General features: G+C 44.6%; 1 protein-coding gene across 2 annotated transcripts; it reads right to left on the bottom strand.

Moving 5' to 3' along the window:
- Positions 1-203: 203 nt before the first annotated feature.
- LOC311605702 (serpin B6-like) lies at positions 204-17,138 on the bottom strand. 2 transcript variants are annotated; one of them, XM_084796432.1, is made up of 7 exons: positions 17,057-17,138; positions 13,889-14,063; positions 12,451-12,603; positions 8,948-9,065; positions 5,146-5,288; positions 1,002-1,157; positions 204-720 (listed from the first exon to the last, which is right to left on the bottom strand). In XM_084796432.1, exons 2-7 carry the CDS (start codon positions 14,051-14,053, stop codon positions 316-318), a joined length of 1,140 nt encoding a protein of 379 aa, XP_084652558.1. In that variant the 5' UTR covers positions 14,054-14,063; positions 17,057-17,138; the 3' UTR covers positions 204-315. The 2 variants fall into 2 exon arrangements, with proteins under 2 accessions (XP_084652558.1, XP_084652559.1); XM_084796433.1 differs by having other exon boundaries at positions 16,990-17,091.
- Between the last annotated feature and the right edge of the window lie 1,777 nt (positions 17,139-18,915).

The following is an 18,915-nucleotide window of genomic DNA, read 5'->3' as shown; positions in this document are numbered from 1 at the left end:
TTTTTTTTCACTTAAAGTGAGATGAGATCCTGATGCTACTAAGGAAGCAGACAGAAGCACACGTACCTGCCTGTGCTGGCAGACACAGGGTCCTGCAGCAGGGATGAGCTCTGCAGCCAGCTTCACCACAAACCCACAGAAGTGCAAATCTAGAGCTTAGGAAAAGTGCTCCCATGAGACAGAGAGACACACTGTTTGGAAGGTGGGTGCTATAAAGCCCTTTATTTCATAACTGTCATTGCACTCACTGGTAAGGTCACTTGAGTCACAGGTAAACCATAGAGTGAGTAAAAGACTGACAGGAGCATCCCGCCCTCAGGGAGAAGAGAACCTGCCACAGAACAGAATCCCATTGGTTTCAACATGCTGAATGAAGAAAAGAAATGGGTGGTCTGCACAGAATCTGGGGTTGATCTTCAAGCACCTCCGCTTCATGAGGACAGCTGTAGCAGCCGCAGCCTCTGTGCCCTCCTCATTGACCTCCACAAAGGCTTTATGTATGACCTTGGACAAAGACATGCCTTTCTTGGAACACATACCAGAAAAGTCTGCCCTATCAGGCTTAAAGGCATCCATCATGCCCAGCTTGCACAGCACATTCGTCATGACATAGTTCTCCTCCAGCTTAAACTGTGGGAGGAAAACATCCACCTTTTTTTCATCCATCTTGTCCAGCCTCGTCCACTCTATGAATTTCTCGTAAGTTATTTCCTTTTCCACCTAGGGGAGAGTTCAAGACTTTAGGACAGTGCTGTCACACAGGGCTCCTCAGATGATGGGGAGGCTCTACACTGCGCAGGGAGTGTGGCTGTGGGGTGATATGGTGGCTGGGAGGGGCTAGGGAGCAGCTCAATGCTGAGAGCTTGCCAAGCATCCCTCCAGGCCCACAAATGAATAGAAGATAAAAACATGATCATGGGAGCCTAGGAGAACTGCCCCAGCAGAAACCCAAATGCTACTCTTTCTCCCTCACATCCTCATCAAGGGCCCGCGCGCCTCACCGTGCTCAGTTCAATGTGCTCATCTGGAAGCATGATGATCATGTGCAGCTCATTGCCGACATAGGGAAGCATCAGGATCTTGGTGGCTATCTCTGCAATATAGGTCATCTTGAAGGTAGACTTCTTAAACATCATTTGCACAGGTCTCTCCTCATTCTGTACAGAATGGATGAATATCAATTGGAAAGGAAAGATAAGTGACACGTTAGGCAAATTCAACCAAGGGAGACAGCTACTGCACCTAGAAATACTTTTTGGGGGGACGAGGTTGCTTTTTGAGATAGGGTTTCTCCTAATAACCTTGGCTATCTTGGACTCACTTTCCTGGCTTGAACTTAATGAGATCACCTGCATCTACCTCTCAGAGTTCTGGGATTATAGGTATGCACCACCAAACCCAGCTGAATACCTACCTGCATTTTAATAGTGTTTTATGAGTATTTGGCCTCCATGTATGGAGAGGTACCACAAGACTATGTGTGTTTAGTGCATGCATATTTCAGAAGAAGGATGCAAATTCCCTAGAACTGCAGTTATAGATGGTTATGAGACACCAGTAGGTGCTGGATTTTAACTCTGGTTCTCTTCAAGAACAACATGTGTTTTTAACTGCTGAGCCATCTCTCAAGCCTCGGGAGCATTTTCTTGAAATAACTTTTATAATACTTACTCAGTCTCTCAAACACTTGATTAGACCTTACATGTCCCCAAGATCCATTTTTCAAGGCTTAGGCCTCACTGAGCAAGGTTGGGGAGAAGTAGAATCTTGTTTGTTGGAGACAGCATCTCACTATGTAGCCCTAATTGAGCTAGAACTTGCAACACAGAGCAGGCTGGTCTTGAACTCAGGGAGCAACCTTTCTCTGCCTCTGAGTGTTAGGATTAAAGATATATGCCACCAAGCCTGGCATAATGGTAGACTCTCTAAAAGGCGGGACCAAGAGGAAAGTGTTTATGTCATTGAGGTATGCCCTTGAAAGGAACTGTGGGATCCTGGATGTTTTCCTCTCTTTCACTCCCTGGCCTTGGAGTGAACCATTTTGCTCTAATACCTGTTCCCAACATTCATTCCAGAAACCTCAAACCAATGGGTCCATCTCATCATAGACTTAAACCCCTAACACTGAGTCCAATGAACCCTTTTTCTTATTAAGTTGGTTATCTCCACTGTTTAGAGACAGAAAGATGACCGAACCAATCTACGAACACCTGTGATATCATGGGCCATAAATTCTTTTCTATTGAGATCTCATTTACTTTCATGACTTTGAACATAACTCCCACACTCACTGTTGTAGCCTGACCTTCTCCCTGAACTCTGGAAAAATGTATATTGTAGTCTATCTGACACCTGTACTTTGACATACCTTGGTACAGCTGCTCTACCTATAACTCTTACTTGTCTTGTTTGACAGTGGTGACTTCCTTCCAGTTGCCAAAACCATTTCATGCCCTTGACAACTGTCTTTCTCACAGGCCCTGCATTCGTCCCAGTACCATGTTGTATTGTCTGTCCCTTTGAAATATAACCAAAATCTGACTTTACTTTTAACCTCCACTGCCATCAGCACAGCCTGGGATACTGGGATGCTCTCCCTGTCAGTGACCTCAGCACAGCAGCCAGATGTCTCAGCACACAGCCAGTGAGACTGCAGTGCTGTGGCTGGACACCTTTGTGTGGTTCCACTCTAGCAGGAACAGAAGGTAATTAATGTCCTTCCAACACCCAAGAATACAAAAAGGAGCCCACCCTGCTCCCTGCTCTATCTGTTTCATCCTCTCTTCTTTGATCCACTAGAGTCATAGGCTTTTGTAGTGTTGTGGGATTACGGGATTAAGTCCCTTACTGCCCAACAAACTGGTCCTCAGAACCTGAAACATGCCTCTTATGTCCTGGTGCCTGCTCACATGCCATCTTACATTGAAGGTTTCCTCAGTGGCCTGCACTGCAACCACACCCAAGCACAGCATCTTGCCACCTCCTCTGTATGTTTCCCTCCCAACAACCACTGTGTTCTTAACTATGTTTGTCTAAAATTTCTCTCTTCCTGGAAAACAGAGCTTCATAAAAGTACAAACACTCAGCCAGTTAATGCCTGGTGCTCAGTAGACTCTCAAGTGACATCTGAAGATTAAACTAGAAGCAAACTAATGAGCAGGAATACTGCTCACAATTTAAATACGAAGCCAAACCAACAGAAAATCCTGTGCATCTGGAGATATGGTCACATATATGGATTACAGTCAGCATCTGCTAGAGCCACAGAGAAATGTGTGTCTACTGCAGAGATGACAATGGCTCTTGGCACTGCACTTGGCATTAGCCACAGTAAGTACTTCTACTTATGTAATAGATGAGAAAGGTCTCAGGAGGAGGCTTCTTGCTCTCAGTCATATGTCTTCTTGCAGAATGCAGAAGCTACAGCCCCGGTGTGAGCATGAGGAAAAAGGCCCCATGCTCAGGATAGCAGAGCAGGAAAGGAGAGCCAGGTCCCAAGAACATCACCTCATGCAGGCCGCCCCAGTTTCCACCTATTCTTGTCTTCCTAGTGGGTGATGAATTTGTATGAGTTCAACTATAGTCATTTAGGGATTCGGTTCCTTGCAGTGAAGGAAGTCCTAACATACATTTTGCCAACAAGTGACTTCAAAGATAGAAATAATCTAATAAGTAAAATCCAGAACAGTTTATTTAAGAAAAAAAACTTGAAATAAAATGCATATTCTGAGAACCTGGAGGTTCAAATTCAAGTTTGCCTGGGAGATCCAATGTCTGGTTAATGATCCAGAGTGTTGATACCATAAATTTGTTCTGGCAGCCTAGGAGTATATGGACTAAGTGAGAAAGAGATAAAGAAACAGAAATGAGAGGCATAGTAGCACACGACATTAATTCCAGCAATTCCCAAGAAAGAGGCAGGTGCATTGCTGTGAGTTTGATGTTAGCCTGGTTTACAAAGCTAGTTCATCACAGTCAAGGCTATCCGAAGAAACTCTGTGTTGAAAAACCAAAGAAAAGAAGAAAGAGGAGGAGGAGAAGATGGAAGAGGAAGAGGAGGAGGAGGAATAAGATGAGGAGGAGGAGGAAAAGGAGGAAGAAGAAGAAGAAGAAGAAGAAGAAGAAGAAGAAGAAGAAGAAGGAGAAGGAGAAGGAGAAGGAGAAGGAGAAGGAGAAGGAGAAGGAGAAGGAGAAGGAGAAGAAAGGGAAAAGGAGAAAGGAGGAGGAGGAAGAGAGAGAGACAGAGTGTTGTGCAACTCTGTTTGTGTGTGTGTGTGTGAGAGAGAGAGAGAGAGAGAGAGAGAGAGAGAGAGAGAGAGAGACAGAGAGAGACAGAGAGAGACAGAGACAGAGACAGATAAAGAGGGACAAAGAGAGTCAGAGAGAGACAGAGAGAATAAAAGAACAAAAAGAAAAACAAAAACCCTGGGTCATCAGCAAGAAATGCTCCAACCTTGAAGAGTTTGAACATGGAGTCTATCCCATACACATCCTTCGTCTGCTGGTCTAGAAGCAAAATTCTATGCTTATCCCATCAAGCCAACTCGGAATTTCACACACTGGCTCACTGCTAACTGATTACAGGCCATGAGATAGGCTTGCTTTACACAGCCGCCTGCTCTCAGCTGTTTTTCCAAACAGGTGAGAAAGATTTTCCCACAGAACTGTTTTGTGGCAACCAGCTGGGGGTGTGGTCCTCTTGAAGGACAGGGAAGACACAAGACAGCACCTCTAGGAAGACAACTGAAAAGAAAGGAGTGTACACTACTGAAGGGAATCATGAGGAATGGGCTGCATTCAGGGCCACAAGGTACCTTCTACACCACATATGGAGTTGAGACTTTACCTCCAAAGATCTATGAAAGACCATTTCAAGTCCACTGCAGAGCTCTGCCATCACGTTTGGCCTTAGCAGCTGCCATTGGCAGAATAAGCCATGAAAGAAGCAGGGCCAGGCCTGAAGCCATGGAGCCTGCAGCCACCATGGGTGACATGCAAAGGAGGAAGGGAAGAGAACATTCCCAAGGCTGAGAGAGTCCTGGCTGCTGAGCTGCCCAAGGGCAGGAGAGGCGCAGGCTCAGGAGGAGCCTCTCTGTGAACAGAGGACCTTGCCCAGGAGTCTCCTTGTTACTGCACTGTGTTTACCTTGCTGACTTTGAAAGGCTTCTCCTGGGTATAGTTTTTGTTAAACTGCTCCTTCCAGTTTCCCTTGAAGTAGATGGCATTCACAAGGACCAGTTGAGTGTTTGAATCCACCGTACCTGGGGACAGCAGCTCTTTGATTTTATCTGAAAGGAGCAATTGAAAAGAAAAAACAACTAATTAAAGACTTGCGGTGGCTTGGATGAGATTGTTCCATATGGGCATATGTATTTCTATGTTTAATCCTAGGTTGAACTCAGTCAGATTTCAATACCCAAAGCAAGCCTAGTCAGTGTCTCTATTCCCCACTCTCTCTTTCTTGCCTACCCACCTGTGGATCGGGATGCAAAGCTCTCAGCTACTGCTCTAGCTCCATGCCTTTCTGCTTTGGCCATGATGATCATGAACTAACCATACTAAAACTGTAATCAAGCCCCCAATGTGATGCTTTTATAAGAGTTGCTTGGGTCATGGTGTGTCTTCCCAGCAATAGAACAGTAACAAATACAAGACCCAATTAGCTAACAGAGTTGGCTGATATGTGCCAAGAGCTCCTAGGTAACTGGCACCACCCCCTGCTCTGGTCAACAGCATGAATGAGAGACTTCACTTCTCTTAATATAATGGGGCATTTGTCCTTAAAGCTACAACCCTGAAATCAACAACAGAAGATGACTGTTGCTGTTTAGGATTTATTTCTGCTTGTGTTTATTCTGTGTGCGTGCATGTAAGTCCCTATGTGTTGATGTCCTCAGTGGCCCCAGGTGTTACATGGCCTAGAGTAGAGATTATAGGAAGTGGCTCAGGTGTTGAGAACCAACTCAGGACCTCTACAGAGCAGTTTGTGTTCATCCTTATCTGCTGAGACTTCTCTCTAGGACAGAGCCTAGGCCTTCAAAAGCTTTAGAGAGAAGTAAACTAAGCTGAAAAGGGTCTTGTAAGAAAATTTTAGTTATCGAAATAAACACATAAAATGTATGATTCGATGTTAAATATGCAGTTGTAATTTATATGTAATACGTGAGCGGTCATGAGACCATTGGTATGTACAACTTTAAGAAGGGAACTTTAGGCTGTTTTAAAATAGACTCGTTATGAATTTAAATTTAAAAATATTTGAAGTGATATGTGTGTGTGTGTATGTGTGTGTGTGTGTGTGTGTGTGTATGAACATTAGAGAATGCACATTGAAAAATCACACAGAACCTTGTCAATATAAATATCTATGTATAAGCTTAAAATAAACTGAAAGTAGAAAAGCAGTCATAGAATGGACCTTACACGTATGAAGCAGTGTACAGCCACAAGCAGTGGGGGCTGGGCCCAGCACCTGCAGCCATGCTACATAACTACAGAATGTAGATATGAGAAAATTGCACCCAGTGAAGGAAGAGCTGCAGACTAGAGTGAAAGCACTCTGCACTCTGTTAAAAAAAATTTTTTTAAATAAAGAGAAAAATAAAGGGAAGGAGGGAGAGTAGGAGGGAGGAAGGAGGGACTGAGGAAAGGAGAGACAGGAGGCTGGTCAGTTCTCAGATAGGTGTATCAAATATTGGGAGGCATCACAGACATGCTGTTAAAAGCTGCGGAAAGCCAGATGTGGTGACAGAGCATTTAATCCCAGAGCCAGACAGAGGCCCATCTCTGTGAGTTTGAAGCCAACCCAGTCTACATAACAGATTATAGGCCAGCCAGGGATACAAAGTGAGCCACTGTCTTTAAAAAGTAAAAAAATAAATTAAATTAAATTAAAAAGTACCAAAAGCTGGTAATATTTTGAAAGTGCCAACAGTCAAGGCTTCCTGAACCCGCAATAGGCAAAACTACATTCAACCTCAAAGGCATGATGAAGCCAAGGTGCTTCAGGCAGCAGCTCCCATCATGCTTCACAGCGCCTCACTGTGGCCTTGTCCCTCACATACATGAGCACTGTGGACTGTGCATGCCATCATGCTAGACCATAAAATGCAGACTGTGTGAAACATGTCAGCTCCTATTCACTGTCATGTGAGGAAGGCAGCGATTGTGAGCTACATGCAAACTACTCTGCTCTTAGAGAAAGTATGGCTTTACTGTGAAAAAATAGACATTTGACATTCTTGTATGTTAATTCTCAACACATAAACCTCAAATTATTACATCTCTGAGGAGATGAAGAGATAATTAAGAGATTAAAATTTCATATAGCTCCCACAACAGGTGGCTCACAACTGCCTGTGGCTTCAGTACCAGAGGATAAGGCACTCTCTGGCCTCTGTAAGCACCTGAAGGCACAGAGTGCATATAAGTTTATGCAGTCATAAATACATACATATAAAATAGTGTTTAGAGCTTTAAATTTATTCTCTTTTTAGGTTGGATTGTGTTAGATACCCTTCCCCCTCAGTAATATGCCAGTTTCTTCCTGTCTTTATTGTTTTGCTTTGCTTTGGGTTTTTTGTTGTTGTTCTTGCTGATTGTGGTGGTAGTGGGGGTTGCGTTTTCTTTTTTTCCGAGACAGGGTTTCTCTGTGTAGCCTTGGCTGTCCTGGACTCACTTTGTAGACCAGGACAGCCTTGAAATCACAACCATCTTCCTGCCTCTGACTCCCGGAGTCACTGGATTACAGGTGCGTGGGATTACAGCTGTCTCCATATTTAATTATGACAAAATTATACATATACCAACAATTTAGATTAAAACACATTTCTAAAAATTTATTTTCTCAATGTATACCTGTTTTACACAGTGTACAAAGTCATATGACATTTTCTTAGGCAAAAAGAAGTTGTCATGGGAAGAGTTTAAGAGTTCTGATGTAGGGGCTGGATGTGGTGGTGCAAGCTTTTAGATCCCTGAGTTCAAGGCCAGCCTAGTCTACAGAGTGAGTTCCAGGACAGCCATGGCTATATAGAGAAATGCTGCCTCAAGAAAGAAAAGAAAGAGTTCTGGTTTCTGCAGCTGCAGATCAACATTAGAGTGCTTTACTTTGTCACACTCACATCGTTGGGTTCACTCCCCAGGCAAGTCAACAAGTCCTGATTTAAAGAACAAAAGGTCATTATTGTTTACACTTGAGTTCTAGTGAAGGCATTAACAATATGATTCCTAACAATAAATTACAAAGGAGCCGGAGAGATGGCTCAGTGGTTAAGAGCAGTGGCTGCTCTTCCAGAGGACTCAAGTTCAATTTCCAACACCTGCATGTCAGTTCACAACTGTCTGTAACTCCAGCTCCAGATGGCTCCAACATCCTCATACAGACATGCAAGCAAAACAGGAATGCACATGAAATTAAATAAACAAAAAGTGACACAGTCTCAAAAAAAAGTTTTTAAAAATAGACTAAAGAGCATGGCATGGGGCACAGGCCTCTAATCCTAGCACTTGAGATGCAGAGGCAGCTGGACCTCTGAGTTTGAGGACAGTTTGGTCTACATAGTGAGTTCCAGGAGAGCCAGGGTTACAGTGAGACCCTATCTGAAAAATCAAAAATGAAATTAAAAAGACTGGCATCAGAGTTGGCCTGGCAGGTACAGGTGCCCACTACCAAACCTGAAGAACTGAGTAGTATCCCAGACTCCTGTGGTAGAAAGAGAAACCAACCCCTGTCAGTTGTCCTGAGTGCAGGTGTGCACAGACATACAAAAACACACAATAAACAAACAACAAATAAATACACCAGTTTTTTAAAAACCATAGGCTAAGTGCTTAACAGGGACTGGGCTGTGGCTCAGTGCACAGGAGAGCCTGCTCAACATGCTCAGGGCCCTGGAGTCAAATCTCAGCACTAAAAACAAACAAACTCGAGGCAGCCTGCATTCACCTTCAGTCTTTTTGGCCACCCAGGTGTTGATGTGCTGTCGGGACTGCTCTGTGGAGCCCTGAAAGTCCAGCTCTTCCATCTCTGCTTCATAGAACTTGCGGCAGGAATCTTTAAAGGACTAGGACAGAGCAACATGATTACACAGCCAGGAAAGTGATTAGCACCAAGCGCCGCCTTCCTCAGCGCACAGGAGCAGAGATTCAAAGTGTAATGGCATACAGATGTGCTCTGCGAACAAATCCATGGGAAGAGTGTAAAATGCAGCCATTCTGTTTCCAGCTTTCTTTAGCTTTGTTTGTGAATGAGTTTATGTAACTAGCTGGATCCTCGAGGCTGTAGCTGAGGCTCATGAGGTAACTGGGAGCACCGTCAGATGCAGTGTCACCCTGCTGTCACTCTAACAGACCTCCACACTGGGAGCACCGTCAGATGCAGTGTCACCCTGCTGTCACTCTAACACTGGCAGAGTGAGGGTTAACCCCACACGTGCTATGACTCCTCTGCACTGTGCACAGCCTGGACCTTCAGCCACAGTGTTCATACTAACAGAATATAAATTAGCACCACTCAAAATATGTCACCTACACCACAGAGCACCAGGGAAGTAGCCATGAAGCTATGGGGCTGAATACTTCATTTTAATTTATTTTACCTCATGACATGGAATTTGAATAGCTATTTGTCCACAGTCAGGCAGCTCAGTTGCAGGGGATGAGCAAGTCACAAAAACACAGTCCATGCCGGGGTGTGGTTGTGGGTGACTCAGCACATAGTGAAGGACTGGCCAGGCATGCACAGGGCCTTAAAGGGGACTGATCACTAGTAGCATAAGACACACTAAAGTTCAAGCCATTTGCTGATGAATTCTATGAAACGACAGTGACATTGATGCCCACCCACTTACTGCCAGGCAACAACAGAAAAACTCAATACAACATAAATAGTCTAAAACGTCCATTAAGCTGACAGTATGTACGGAAGTTCCTCAGTGTTTCTAGGAAACAGCTCATCTCATGGCTACAGATTTAATTCTTCTTTGAGAGAACTGTTTTCATTTTTAGTGTGTGTATTTATGTGTGTGTGGCAAATGTACCTTTTTTCTTAAGTTTTGGTTTGCTTTCATACCAGGTATTTTATTTAGCAAACAAACACTGAGGGAAACAGAATTATGTTTCAGGGTTTCAACACCATAGTCTGAGCATCAGCTGGGTGGCCTTAGCCAGGCTGCTCTCTCTACCTCCTCGACCCTTGTAAATGAGGAGACAGCTATGGCTATACCTCAGAGGGTCACTGTGAGATCTGACAGGCTATTTAATTTTATTGTTTAAGTTACTATTATATATATATATATATTTGTGACTGGGCATTATGCTTACATGTATACCAGTGTTCAACATGTGTGCCTGTGTTCCCCTAAGCCAGAAAAGGTGTTCAGATTCCTCAAAAGTGTAGTTACAGATGGTTGTGAGCTGTCCTGTGGGTGATAGAAAAGGAACCCAAGCTGGAAAGAAGGAGGAGAGCCCAAGGCTTCTAACTGTTGAGTCGTTTATCAGCTCTTCCATAGATTCTTGGCATGGTGCATGGTTTACATATCATCCCTGACTCCTGCATGCCTGGATCAAACTGGCTGCTCACAAACTGATACCTTGCCATACCTCTGAGTGGTTTACACTTTAAAAACACACTGGGTATTGAGTTTAAGCTGCTAATTTTTAAGCAACAACCAGTCACTCTTAAGGAAGAATTTAATTGCATTTTGTGATTAGTATTTGAAATCTTTGGGGGAAAGGGTGAGACAGGGCTTCTTTGTGTACCCCTGGCTGTCCCGAAGCCACTCTGTAGACCAGTCTGGCCTTGAACTCAGAGACCTGCCTGCTCCTGGAATTAAAGTCCTGCACCTCACCAGGGTTAATATTTGAAATCTTTAAATGATAAATTAATGAAAAATAACACAATAAAATAAGAAATTGTGTAAGCCAATTATCTTTGGTGGAAGTTTTGGGTTTTTTTTTTCATATTAAAAAGCCTAAAACTGATAATAACATAGACTGTAGGTGGAGTTGCAAAGCAAGTAATATACTGTGCAAAAATAAATAAAGGTACTGGCACATAGAACTTACTGCACATGATCTGACACTCTGCTACGCTCACTTTATCATTTTAAAGCATTGTATATCTGAAATAGGTTTGAAAATTACGGTTAAAAAAAATCAGACTGATCTCAAACATAGCTACAAGGAAGTCTGCTATAAATTAATACAGAGGAATAAAACCCACCACAAAAAATGAGCACAGAATATATGAATGAACAACTAATATATACATACTAAGTGTCTTTAACCAAAACGCTCAGGATCAGGTGGAATTTAGATTCAGGAGTTTTAAGGTTTCAGGTTTGTTTGTTTGTTTGTTTTAGAAATGTTCACCTTGATCATTCTCAAAAAAATGTCTTCCAGTCTCAAGGTCAACATTTAAAAAGTTCAGATTGCTCAGATCCCACAACAGGGACAGGAATTAAGACTCTACTGATATCTCTGGCTACTTGGGAGAGTGATGCAGCAATAGCGTACTACATTCTTAAGGCTCCACCTTCATTCTACAAATGTATGTGACAGCAATGGATGCATGTGGGCATGAACCCACATCCCATAACTCTGTTGGTAATGGCCCACACTGGGTACAAGCTAAATGCCCCACATACAAGTGGTCACTCGGTCACCATATATCTGTACTCAGGATTTTCATGATGGCTAATAACACTGAACAGTATCTACAGTGTGGGTCAATGGTAAAATTGGCGCTTAAATGTATGAGTCCCTGGGTGCCATCTCTCACACCAACAATAGGATCAATAATAATGAGGCAACCTTGTGATGCTCAAAAAATTAAAAGAAACACATTAAAAACAATATATGTAATAGTATCACACAGGAAAAGTTGTCACTGACTAAATTTCTATATATACAGGAACAGACATCACCCTATATAAAGAGCTCTTATATGTGGAAGGGGTAGAGTTAAAGGATGGCTCTTGCTTAGACATTCTGTACAATAAGACTAGACTCCTAGCTGGGCTGTGGTGGCACACACCTTTAATCCCATCACTTGGGAGGCAGAGGCAGGTGATCTCTGAGTTTGAGGCCAGCCTGGTCTACAGAGTGAGTTTCAGGAAGCCAAAGCTGCACAAGAAACCTCAGATGGCTCTGAGGTTAAGAGCACTGTCTATTCTTCCAAAAGTCCTGAATTCAATCTGAGCAACCACAGGGTGGCTGACAACCAACTACAATGACATGCGCTGACCTCTTCTGGCCTGCAGGTACACATTTAGGCAGAACACTGTGTAAGTAATAAAAAAACAAATTTTTTAAAAATGGGAAGGAAAGGAATAAACTCACATATGGATTCAACCCATGTAAGCAAATGAAAACTTGCAGTGGGGGCGGGGGACAAGGGAATAGAGCTACTCCTCAGCCTGCTGTCCCTAAGGAACACATGACACTTACAGCTAGGACATCACAAGTCTTTTCCCCGAAGAGCCTGTTGGCTGTTCTGAGCAAGTACTGCGTGCCAGTCTTGTTCACTTCCTTGAGAAGTGACTGGAAGTCCTGGTGGACATCCCCACCTCCATTGCCACTGCATTTATCCAAAGAAAGTGCCTGAAATCAAAACAGATAAAAACACAACTTAGGCAGCTGAGCTGTAGGACATGAGTCAACACTAAACTCATCCTCAGAAACTTTCAGATCCCTGCTGCCACTCAAAGAGCCACCTCCTTAAAGAAGAAAGTATCTTGAAGGTTCCCTCCCTAGGTTCCTCCCCTGTGCCCTGTCTGAGCAGAAAAGGCTCTTTACAAACCCAGCTCTTCATGGTCACTAACTGTGCTCTGGTCAAGCATGGTGACCAAGGAGACCTGCTGTCATTCAAGTGCAGCTGGTTTCTGACTTCAGGTCACCTAGTCTCCTCCCTGCTCTTGGATCTGGGTTGCTTCCAGCACTGTCTCAGCACAGGATTAAGGAGAGTGGCCATGTGCTGGGCCTGGGCTTTAAAAGGCCTTGGCAGCTGCCACATTGGTGCTCTTCTTCCTAGCCATCATGGTGGAAGGAAGTCCAAGCCATCCTGCAGGAGGCCACATGGAAAATCCTGGAGGAACTACCACCACGTAAAGCTGCTTGAAACAGAAGCAAGACCCCACCAATAGTGAACACTAGGTGCCAGACATTAGACACAGCTCCTTAGACATCTAAGCCTGCTGAACAGCTACCTGAGTGACTTCAGCTGCTCCCATAGGAAAAAATGAACTGCTTGTCAGAAGTTGCAATAGCTTGGAAGTGAAAGAAAGACAGTTTAAAATTGAAGGCAAGCCTGTAGGCCCTAATGCTCACAGGGAGGAGGCAGGTTGAGAAAACAACAAGAACAATTAGATCTTATAAAAATGGAAAGGTATGGCCAAGAACTACCCAGAATGCAAAGCTGAGTCCAAGGTGGCCTCCCCATCTTATGCCAGGACATCCTGTCTCTGCAGCTCATGTACCTCTGTAGCTAAAGCACTCCAACCTGGAAGAGCCCTAATGAATCTGTCCTGGGCTCACAGCCAAGGCTGACCCCATTTTGCAAGAAACTTTTAGGTCCTGGCACAAGACCAGTCCTAGTGCCTTACTTGAGAGAAAGCTGGGACTCATTATGGCTACAGAGAAGAAAGTAGGGATCACAGGGACACTGGTACCACCCTTGTGGTGTTTTTACTGGCACTAACCCTCACATACACACTGTGAGCACCAGTGAGTCAGTGATAGGCTCCTAACAGGTATAATGTGTCCAACAATAACTCCGTGTCATTGCATTCCCATTTATTCCTCACTATTTTTTTTAGATTGAGAATGTGGAGGACCAGCTCAACTGACAGTCAATGATACTTAGCTGCTAGGAAATGGTGCTGGTTACCTGAATCATCTGGCTTGCAGTGCTTCCCTTTGCCCCGATCAAGACCATGGCCAGGGCTGAGGAGATGCTCATGGGTGAGAAAAATACATTTTTGGAGCCATCTTCACCCAGTAGTTTCAAAAGGTTTAAGGCAAAAGTGCCATTTGCTTCCTGCAGAGCATCCATGATGGCGAGCCTGGAACAAGGAATTAATATCACATAAACACAGGCTGATATGGAGGCCACATATGACTTTCACTTGCACTGTGATGTTGTGGCTCAGTCAACACAAAGGCAAAGAGCCTGGAGAGTAAAGGTCACATGCAGAAAGTGATACAGACTGTTGGGGCTACCTCAGGCCAGTGCCTGGTCTTTCTCTGTTTAGAAACCAGTACATGGGGAACAGAAGGAACTCTACAAAAAGGAGAAGGGTACCCAGATGTAGGGATGAGAAGAAAATGCATGGCACAACATTAGCATCCCTAGAAGGAGTTTAAACACAACTGAGATCTTTTGTGCCTTTAAGTCATTTTGTTTGCTTCACTTCAATTTGTTCCCAGATTCAAGCCTTTTGATAAAAATTTCCAATAAACTGACATGTTTTCTTCTTGGTGCACAAAACTATCCTTACATGACTACAGAGAATCTCTTTATATTGTTTACTTTGCCCCAAGCTGTTGGTCTCAGATATCCTGGCTTTACAGCAGCAAGAGGATACTGTGCTGAACTCTTCAGACCAAGGCCACAGGATGGTTCCCCTCTCGGTTTCTTCTCAGGGCGATTGTAAAGTACTAACTCTGAATGTTTGGCGGACAGATTGAGTATTGGTGCTGCTTTAAAAACACAGCTGCCGGGCTAGGGAAATGGCTCAATGGATAGAGTGTCTGCCATGCAAGTGTAAGGACTTGAGTTTGAAGCTCCAGCACCCATGTAGGCCAGACAAGATGGCAGACATTGATGGGAGGTGGAGACAGAAGACTATCAGGAAGATATTCCCACAGGTCAGAAGCCTAGCAAAGGAAGTGGCAAAGTATGAGTCCCTACCTCAGCAAAGTGAAAGGCATGCATCGACTCGCACCGGAGGTTGGGCTGTGACTTCCACGTGCAAGCCTACACAACATAAGCATATGTGCACACATGCATACACAGGTATGGGGGGAGCGCTAACATGGGCCATGGTTTACATTAGACCATCACTGCAAGTTCTCATTCCCTGGACTCTGCTGAGACCCACTGGCACTTGGAGGCATTCACATCTGCCTCAGTCATACTACTCTTCTCTTTCATTGAATGGATGTTTTATACCAACTAGTGTTTAATGTCCATATTAGTGACAGGACTCCTGGACCCTTGCTGTATGAATACTGTACAGCTCAGACTCTTTGCCTGTATCATATGGCCTGGGCTATTTAAAAACACCTGTTTTTTGCTTTTGTTTGCCTTAGACAAAGTTTCTCTGGGTAGCCTTGGCTGTCCTCAACTCACTTTGTATATCAGGCTGGCCCCAAACTCATACTGATCTGCCTGCCTCCCAAGTGCTGAGATTAAAGGCATGAGCCACCACGTGCATAATGAAATATATTCTTGTTTTGTTATTGATTCCTTTATTTTGAGGGAACACACAGCCCAACACCTTTCTAACATGGAACACCACACTGCTTAGGAAACAAGAAGAGGGAAAAAGTGTGTGTGTGTGTGTGTGTGTGTGTGTGTGTGTGTGTGTGTGTGTGTGTGTGTGGGCAGACAGCTCATGCTGGCTTCAAATGTTCATTCCCCTGCCTCAGCGTCTGAGTGCTGGGATTACAGGTGTGCAACAACACATCTCAGTTCTCCCACAATGTTTTCTACCAGTTTTGATTTCTATCTGCTGTTTTATGTTGACTAAAAATGAAATTTATGTGTGGGGATGGTATGGTGAGACATGCAGGGATGAGGAGGCAAATAAATTTGGCATTCGGAGCCAAGAATGACCCAAACCAAAGAGTGCTCAGCAGAATAAGGCTCTGAGGCCATCAAAACAAAAAGGAAGGAAAACACAAGCTCACACCATCTCTGTGTGATGACACTAGTGATAGTGGATATGATGGCTCAGGGCAGCCTTGAAACCCTGGGACACTACACATGTATATTAATAACAGCAGTCACTCCATGGGCCCCAGCACTACAGTCCCTGATCACATACATTTACCATGGTTACTTAATACATCAGCTCCTACACCCAAGTCCTAATCCACGGGAGGAAGGAAATGGGCAGCCTGCAGAAGAGCCCTACCACAAGCAACTGCCTCCCAAGCAGGCCAAAGACAAGTGCCACACCTCACCCAGATACCCTCACAGTCAGTGTTCCTGACACCACGTGAGTGTTAGCTGGCCATACTTCTGATTCCCAATGCAGATCTAAGGGAAGGAAAGGAGGAAGACCAGGGCTGGGACACATGACAGGGAACTTCCTCAGCACAGTAAGGCTCTGGGTCCATCAAAACAAGAAGGAAGGAAAAAACAAGCTACATGCCAGTTTCATCTGGCACAGAAACCCTGTCAGAGCTTTGCCTGTGCCCTTCCTCCTAGTCTGACAGACACCAGATCTAATGGCAATTCTTCTGGCTCAAGTTTAATGGGAAAGTATTTTCAAAGATCTGGTATTGTTTCTCACAAGTATCTATATTCTCAGGCCTTTAGGGTGCTGAGGATTTGCCACAACTTCCCAGCATGGCCTGGGCCTCGCCCGTGGGTGATTCAGACACACCAGACAGAAAAACAAAGACAGAGCACCCAACCCTTGGCCTCTCTCTCTGTCCCACACTCTGTCCTCACAGGTCCACATGTACAAAACAGTGTGTCAGCAGCCTGCTTCTTGGATCACTCCTGACTGAGAGGCATGTGTAGGTCACCAGTAGCCCTGGACCCCAGCACAGCAGCCAAGCAGGCTCCTTGTTGGCCCCATCCCTTGCCCTCAGTCTCCTCCAAAGACATTGTTGGATCTGGAAGGACTGCTATGCCACCAGCCAGCCAGGACTACAAGCTACTCACCCAGCTACATCATAGCCTGCTGAGGCCACTGAGCAGCAAAGGGAACCAGAGCCATTCCCACTGGGCTCTTACCCTGAGCCACACCCACTTGCCTGATTCTCCAGAGCCTGCATCCCTAGCTCCTGGCATCCCCAGCACCTGTGCTACAGCAGAGCTTACCCCAGACTTGGATTTCTGGCCTGTTGCAAGCAGAGTGGCAACTAAGAGGCAGAAACATTGCCTTGAAGCTGGAATATCTGAGGGGCGGGGAGGTGGGTGGAGTCGTCTGCTGGTTGGGCCAGCTGCCCAGGACAGGACCAGGCAGAGGCTCTTGGACTGCAGAGATGTTATCAAACACAGGCAGCACTCTATGGGTGCTTTTCTACAGCTTGTTTCCTGTGCCTTTGGGGACTGAATGACAGCTTTAAGGACACCAGAGTGTGCCATCAATTACTGGACAAAAAGCAACAGAGCAGAACAGGCATTTAAAGTGAGGGAGGGGAAAAAATACTTTTAACGACCAGGGCTTGAGGTAGAGCACTTGTTCAGCAGGCAACAAAAAATAAAGACAGGTGGCCAGTTCCTGTGTCCCAAGACTCCACTACTCCAGACTGGAAAAGTCAGACTCAGAGGTGCTGATATTTTATATAAATGAGATTGAAAACCCTGTCTGCTATCTTGCCTTCCTTCTAGGAAGCAAGAGGACCCGGTGGGCAGAATTCTGGTCAGGTTTTAAATCTTTTAGGACAGGTCAACTCGAGAAACACCAGATTCTTTGCTGTTTCCTTCACCCTTAACCTTCACCTAGGGCTCCCAACAATGCCCTGCTGACATTTACTTGAGATGGTTCCTGTGGAGGCTCTCCTGATTTATAAACAGTTAACCAGCACCCCCTCTACCTAGTATAAGTCAGTAGAAAACCAGGAGGCCATCCCAGCTGTGAACTTTTACATGTGAAGTAGTGAAAGAAAGGAAATCTCAGAGCATCTGGCGCTCCCTCCTCATCCCATGCTTCGTTTGGTCCTCTCCAGTTTTGTGAGTTTTGCTTGTTTTAAGGTTTTTAGTGAACTGTGTGCATATGCTGTATCTAGTGTGAGTCTGTGTACATGAACACAGTGCCTTGGGAGGGAAGAAGACATCGTGGGGTCCCCTGGAGCTGGAGTTATAGAAGCTGTGAGCTAAGAACTGCACGTTGAGCCTCTAGAAGAGCAGTTCCTGCTCTTAGACCCAGAAGCAGCTCTCCAGCCCCTCCACTCCTGTTTTTATTCTAGTTTATCTTTGCAGCATGTCCTTTGCAAAATTTACTGTGTTTATTTTTTTATTCTTTCTTTTTTTCCTTTTTTAAAAATTAATTTATTCTTGTTACATCTCAATGGTTATCCCATCCCTTGTATCTTCCCATTCTTCCCTCCTTCCCATTTTCCCCTTATTCCCCTCCCCTATGACTATGACTGTTCCTGAATGGGATTACCTCCCCCCCCCATATATGCTTATAGGGTATCAAGTCTCTTCTTGGTAACCTGCTGTCCTTCCTCTGAGTGCCACCAGGTCTCCCCCTCCAGGGGACATGGTCAAATGGAGGCACCAGAGTACATGAGAAAGTCATATCCCACTCTCCACTCTACTGTGGAGAATGTCCCCTCCATTGGCTAGATCTGGGTAGGGGTTTAAAGTTTACCACCTGTATTGTCCTTGGCTGGTGCCTTAGTTTGAGCGGGACCCCTGGGCCCAAATCTGCCTATCATAATGTTCTACTTGTAGGCTTCTAGGATCCTCTGGATCCTTCGACTTTGATATTCTCCCATGCTTCTCTCATCTAGAGTCCCAATAGAATTTCCTCCCCTCTGTCCCAGTTTCCTTGTAAGTGAAGGCTTTCGTGGAACATGCCCCTTGGGCTAATATGCACATTTAAGTGAGTCTATACGATTTGAGTCTTTCTGCTTCTGGGTTAACTCACTCATTATGATCATTTCTAGTTTAATCCATTTATCCACAAATTTCGGGAATTCCTTGTTTTTAATAGCTGAGTAGTATTCCTT

This window comes from Acomys minous (assembly GCF_964271855.1).
Source record: "Acomys minous genome assembly, chromosome: 9".
Lineage (NCBI taxonomy): Eukaryota > Metazoa > Chordata > Mammalia > Rodentia > Muridae > Acomys > Acomys minous.
This window is presented reverse-complemented; position numbering and strand designations above follow the sequence as displayed.

Excerpts from the sequence above, each read along its gene's own strand:
- LOC311605702 (XM_084796432.1), bottom strand. The coding sequence starts at position 14,053 with ATGGATGCTCTGCAGGAAGCAAATGGCACTTTTGCCTTAAACCTTTTG. Across the intron at positions 12,604-13,888 it reads CTGCAAGCCAGATGATTCAG|GCACTTTCTTTGGATAAATG; the intron begins GTAACCAGCACC and ends TTTTGATTTCAG. Across the intron at positions 9,066-12,450 it reads AGACTTGTGATGTCCTAGCT|TCCTTTAAAGATTCCTGCCG; the intron begins GTAAGTGTCATG and ends GCTCTGTCCTAG.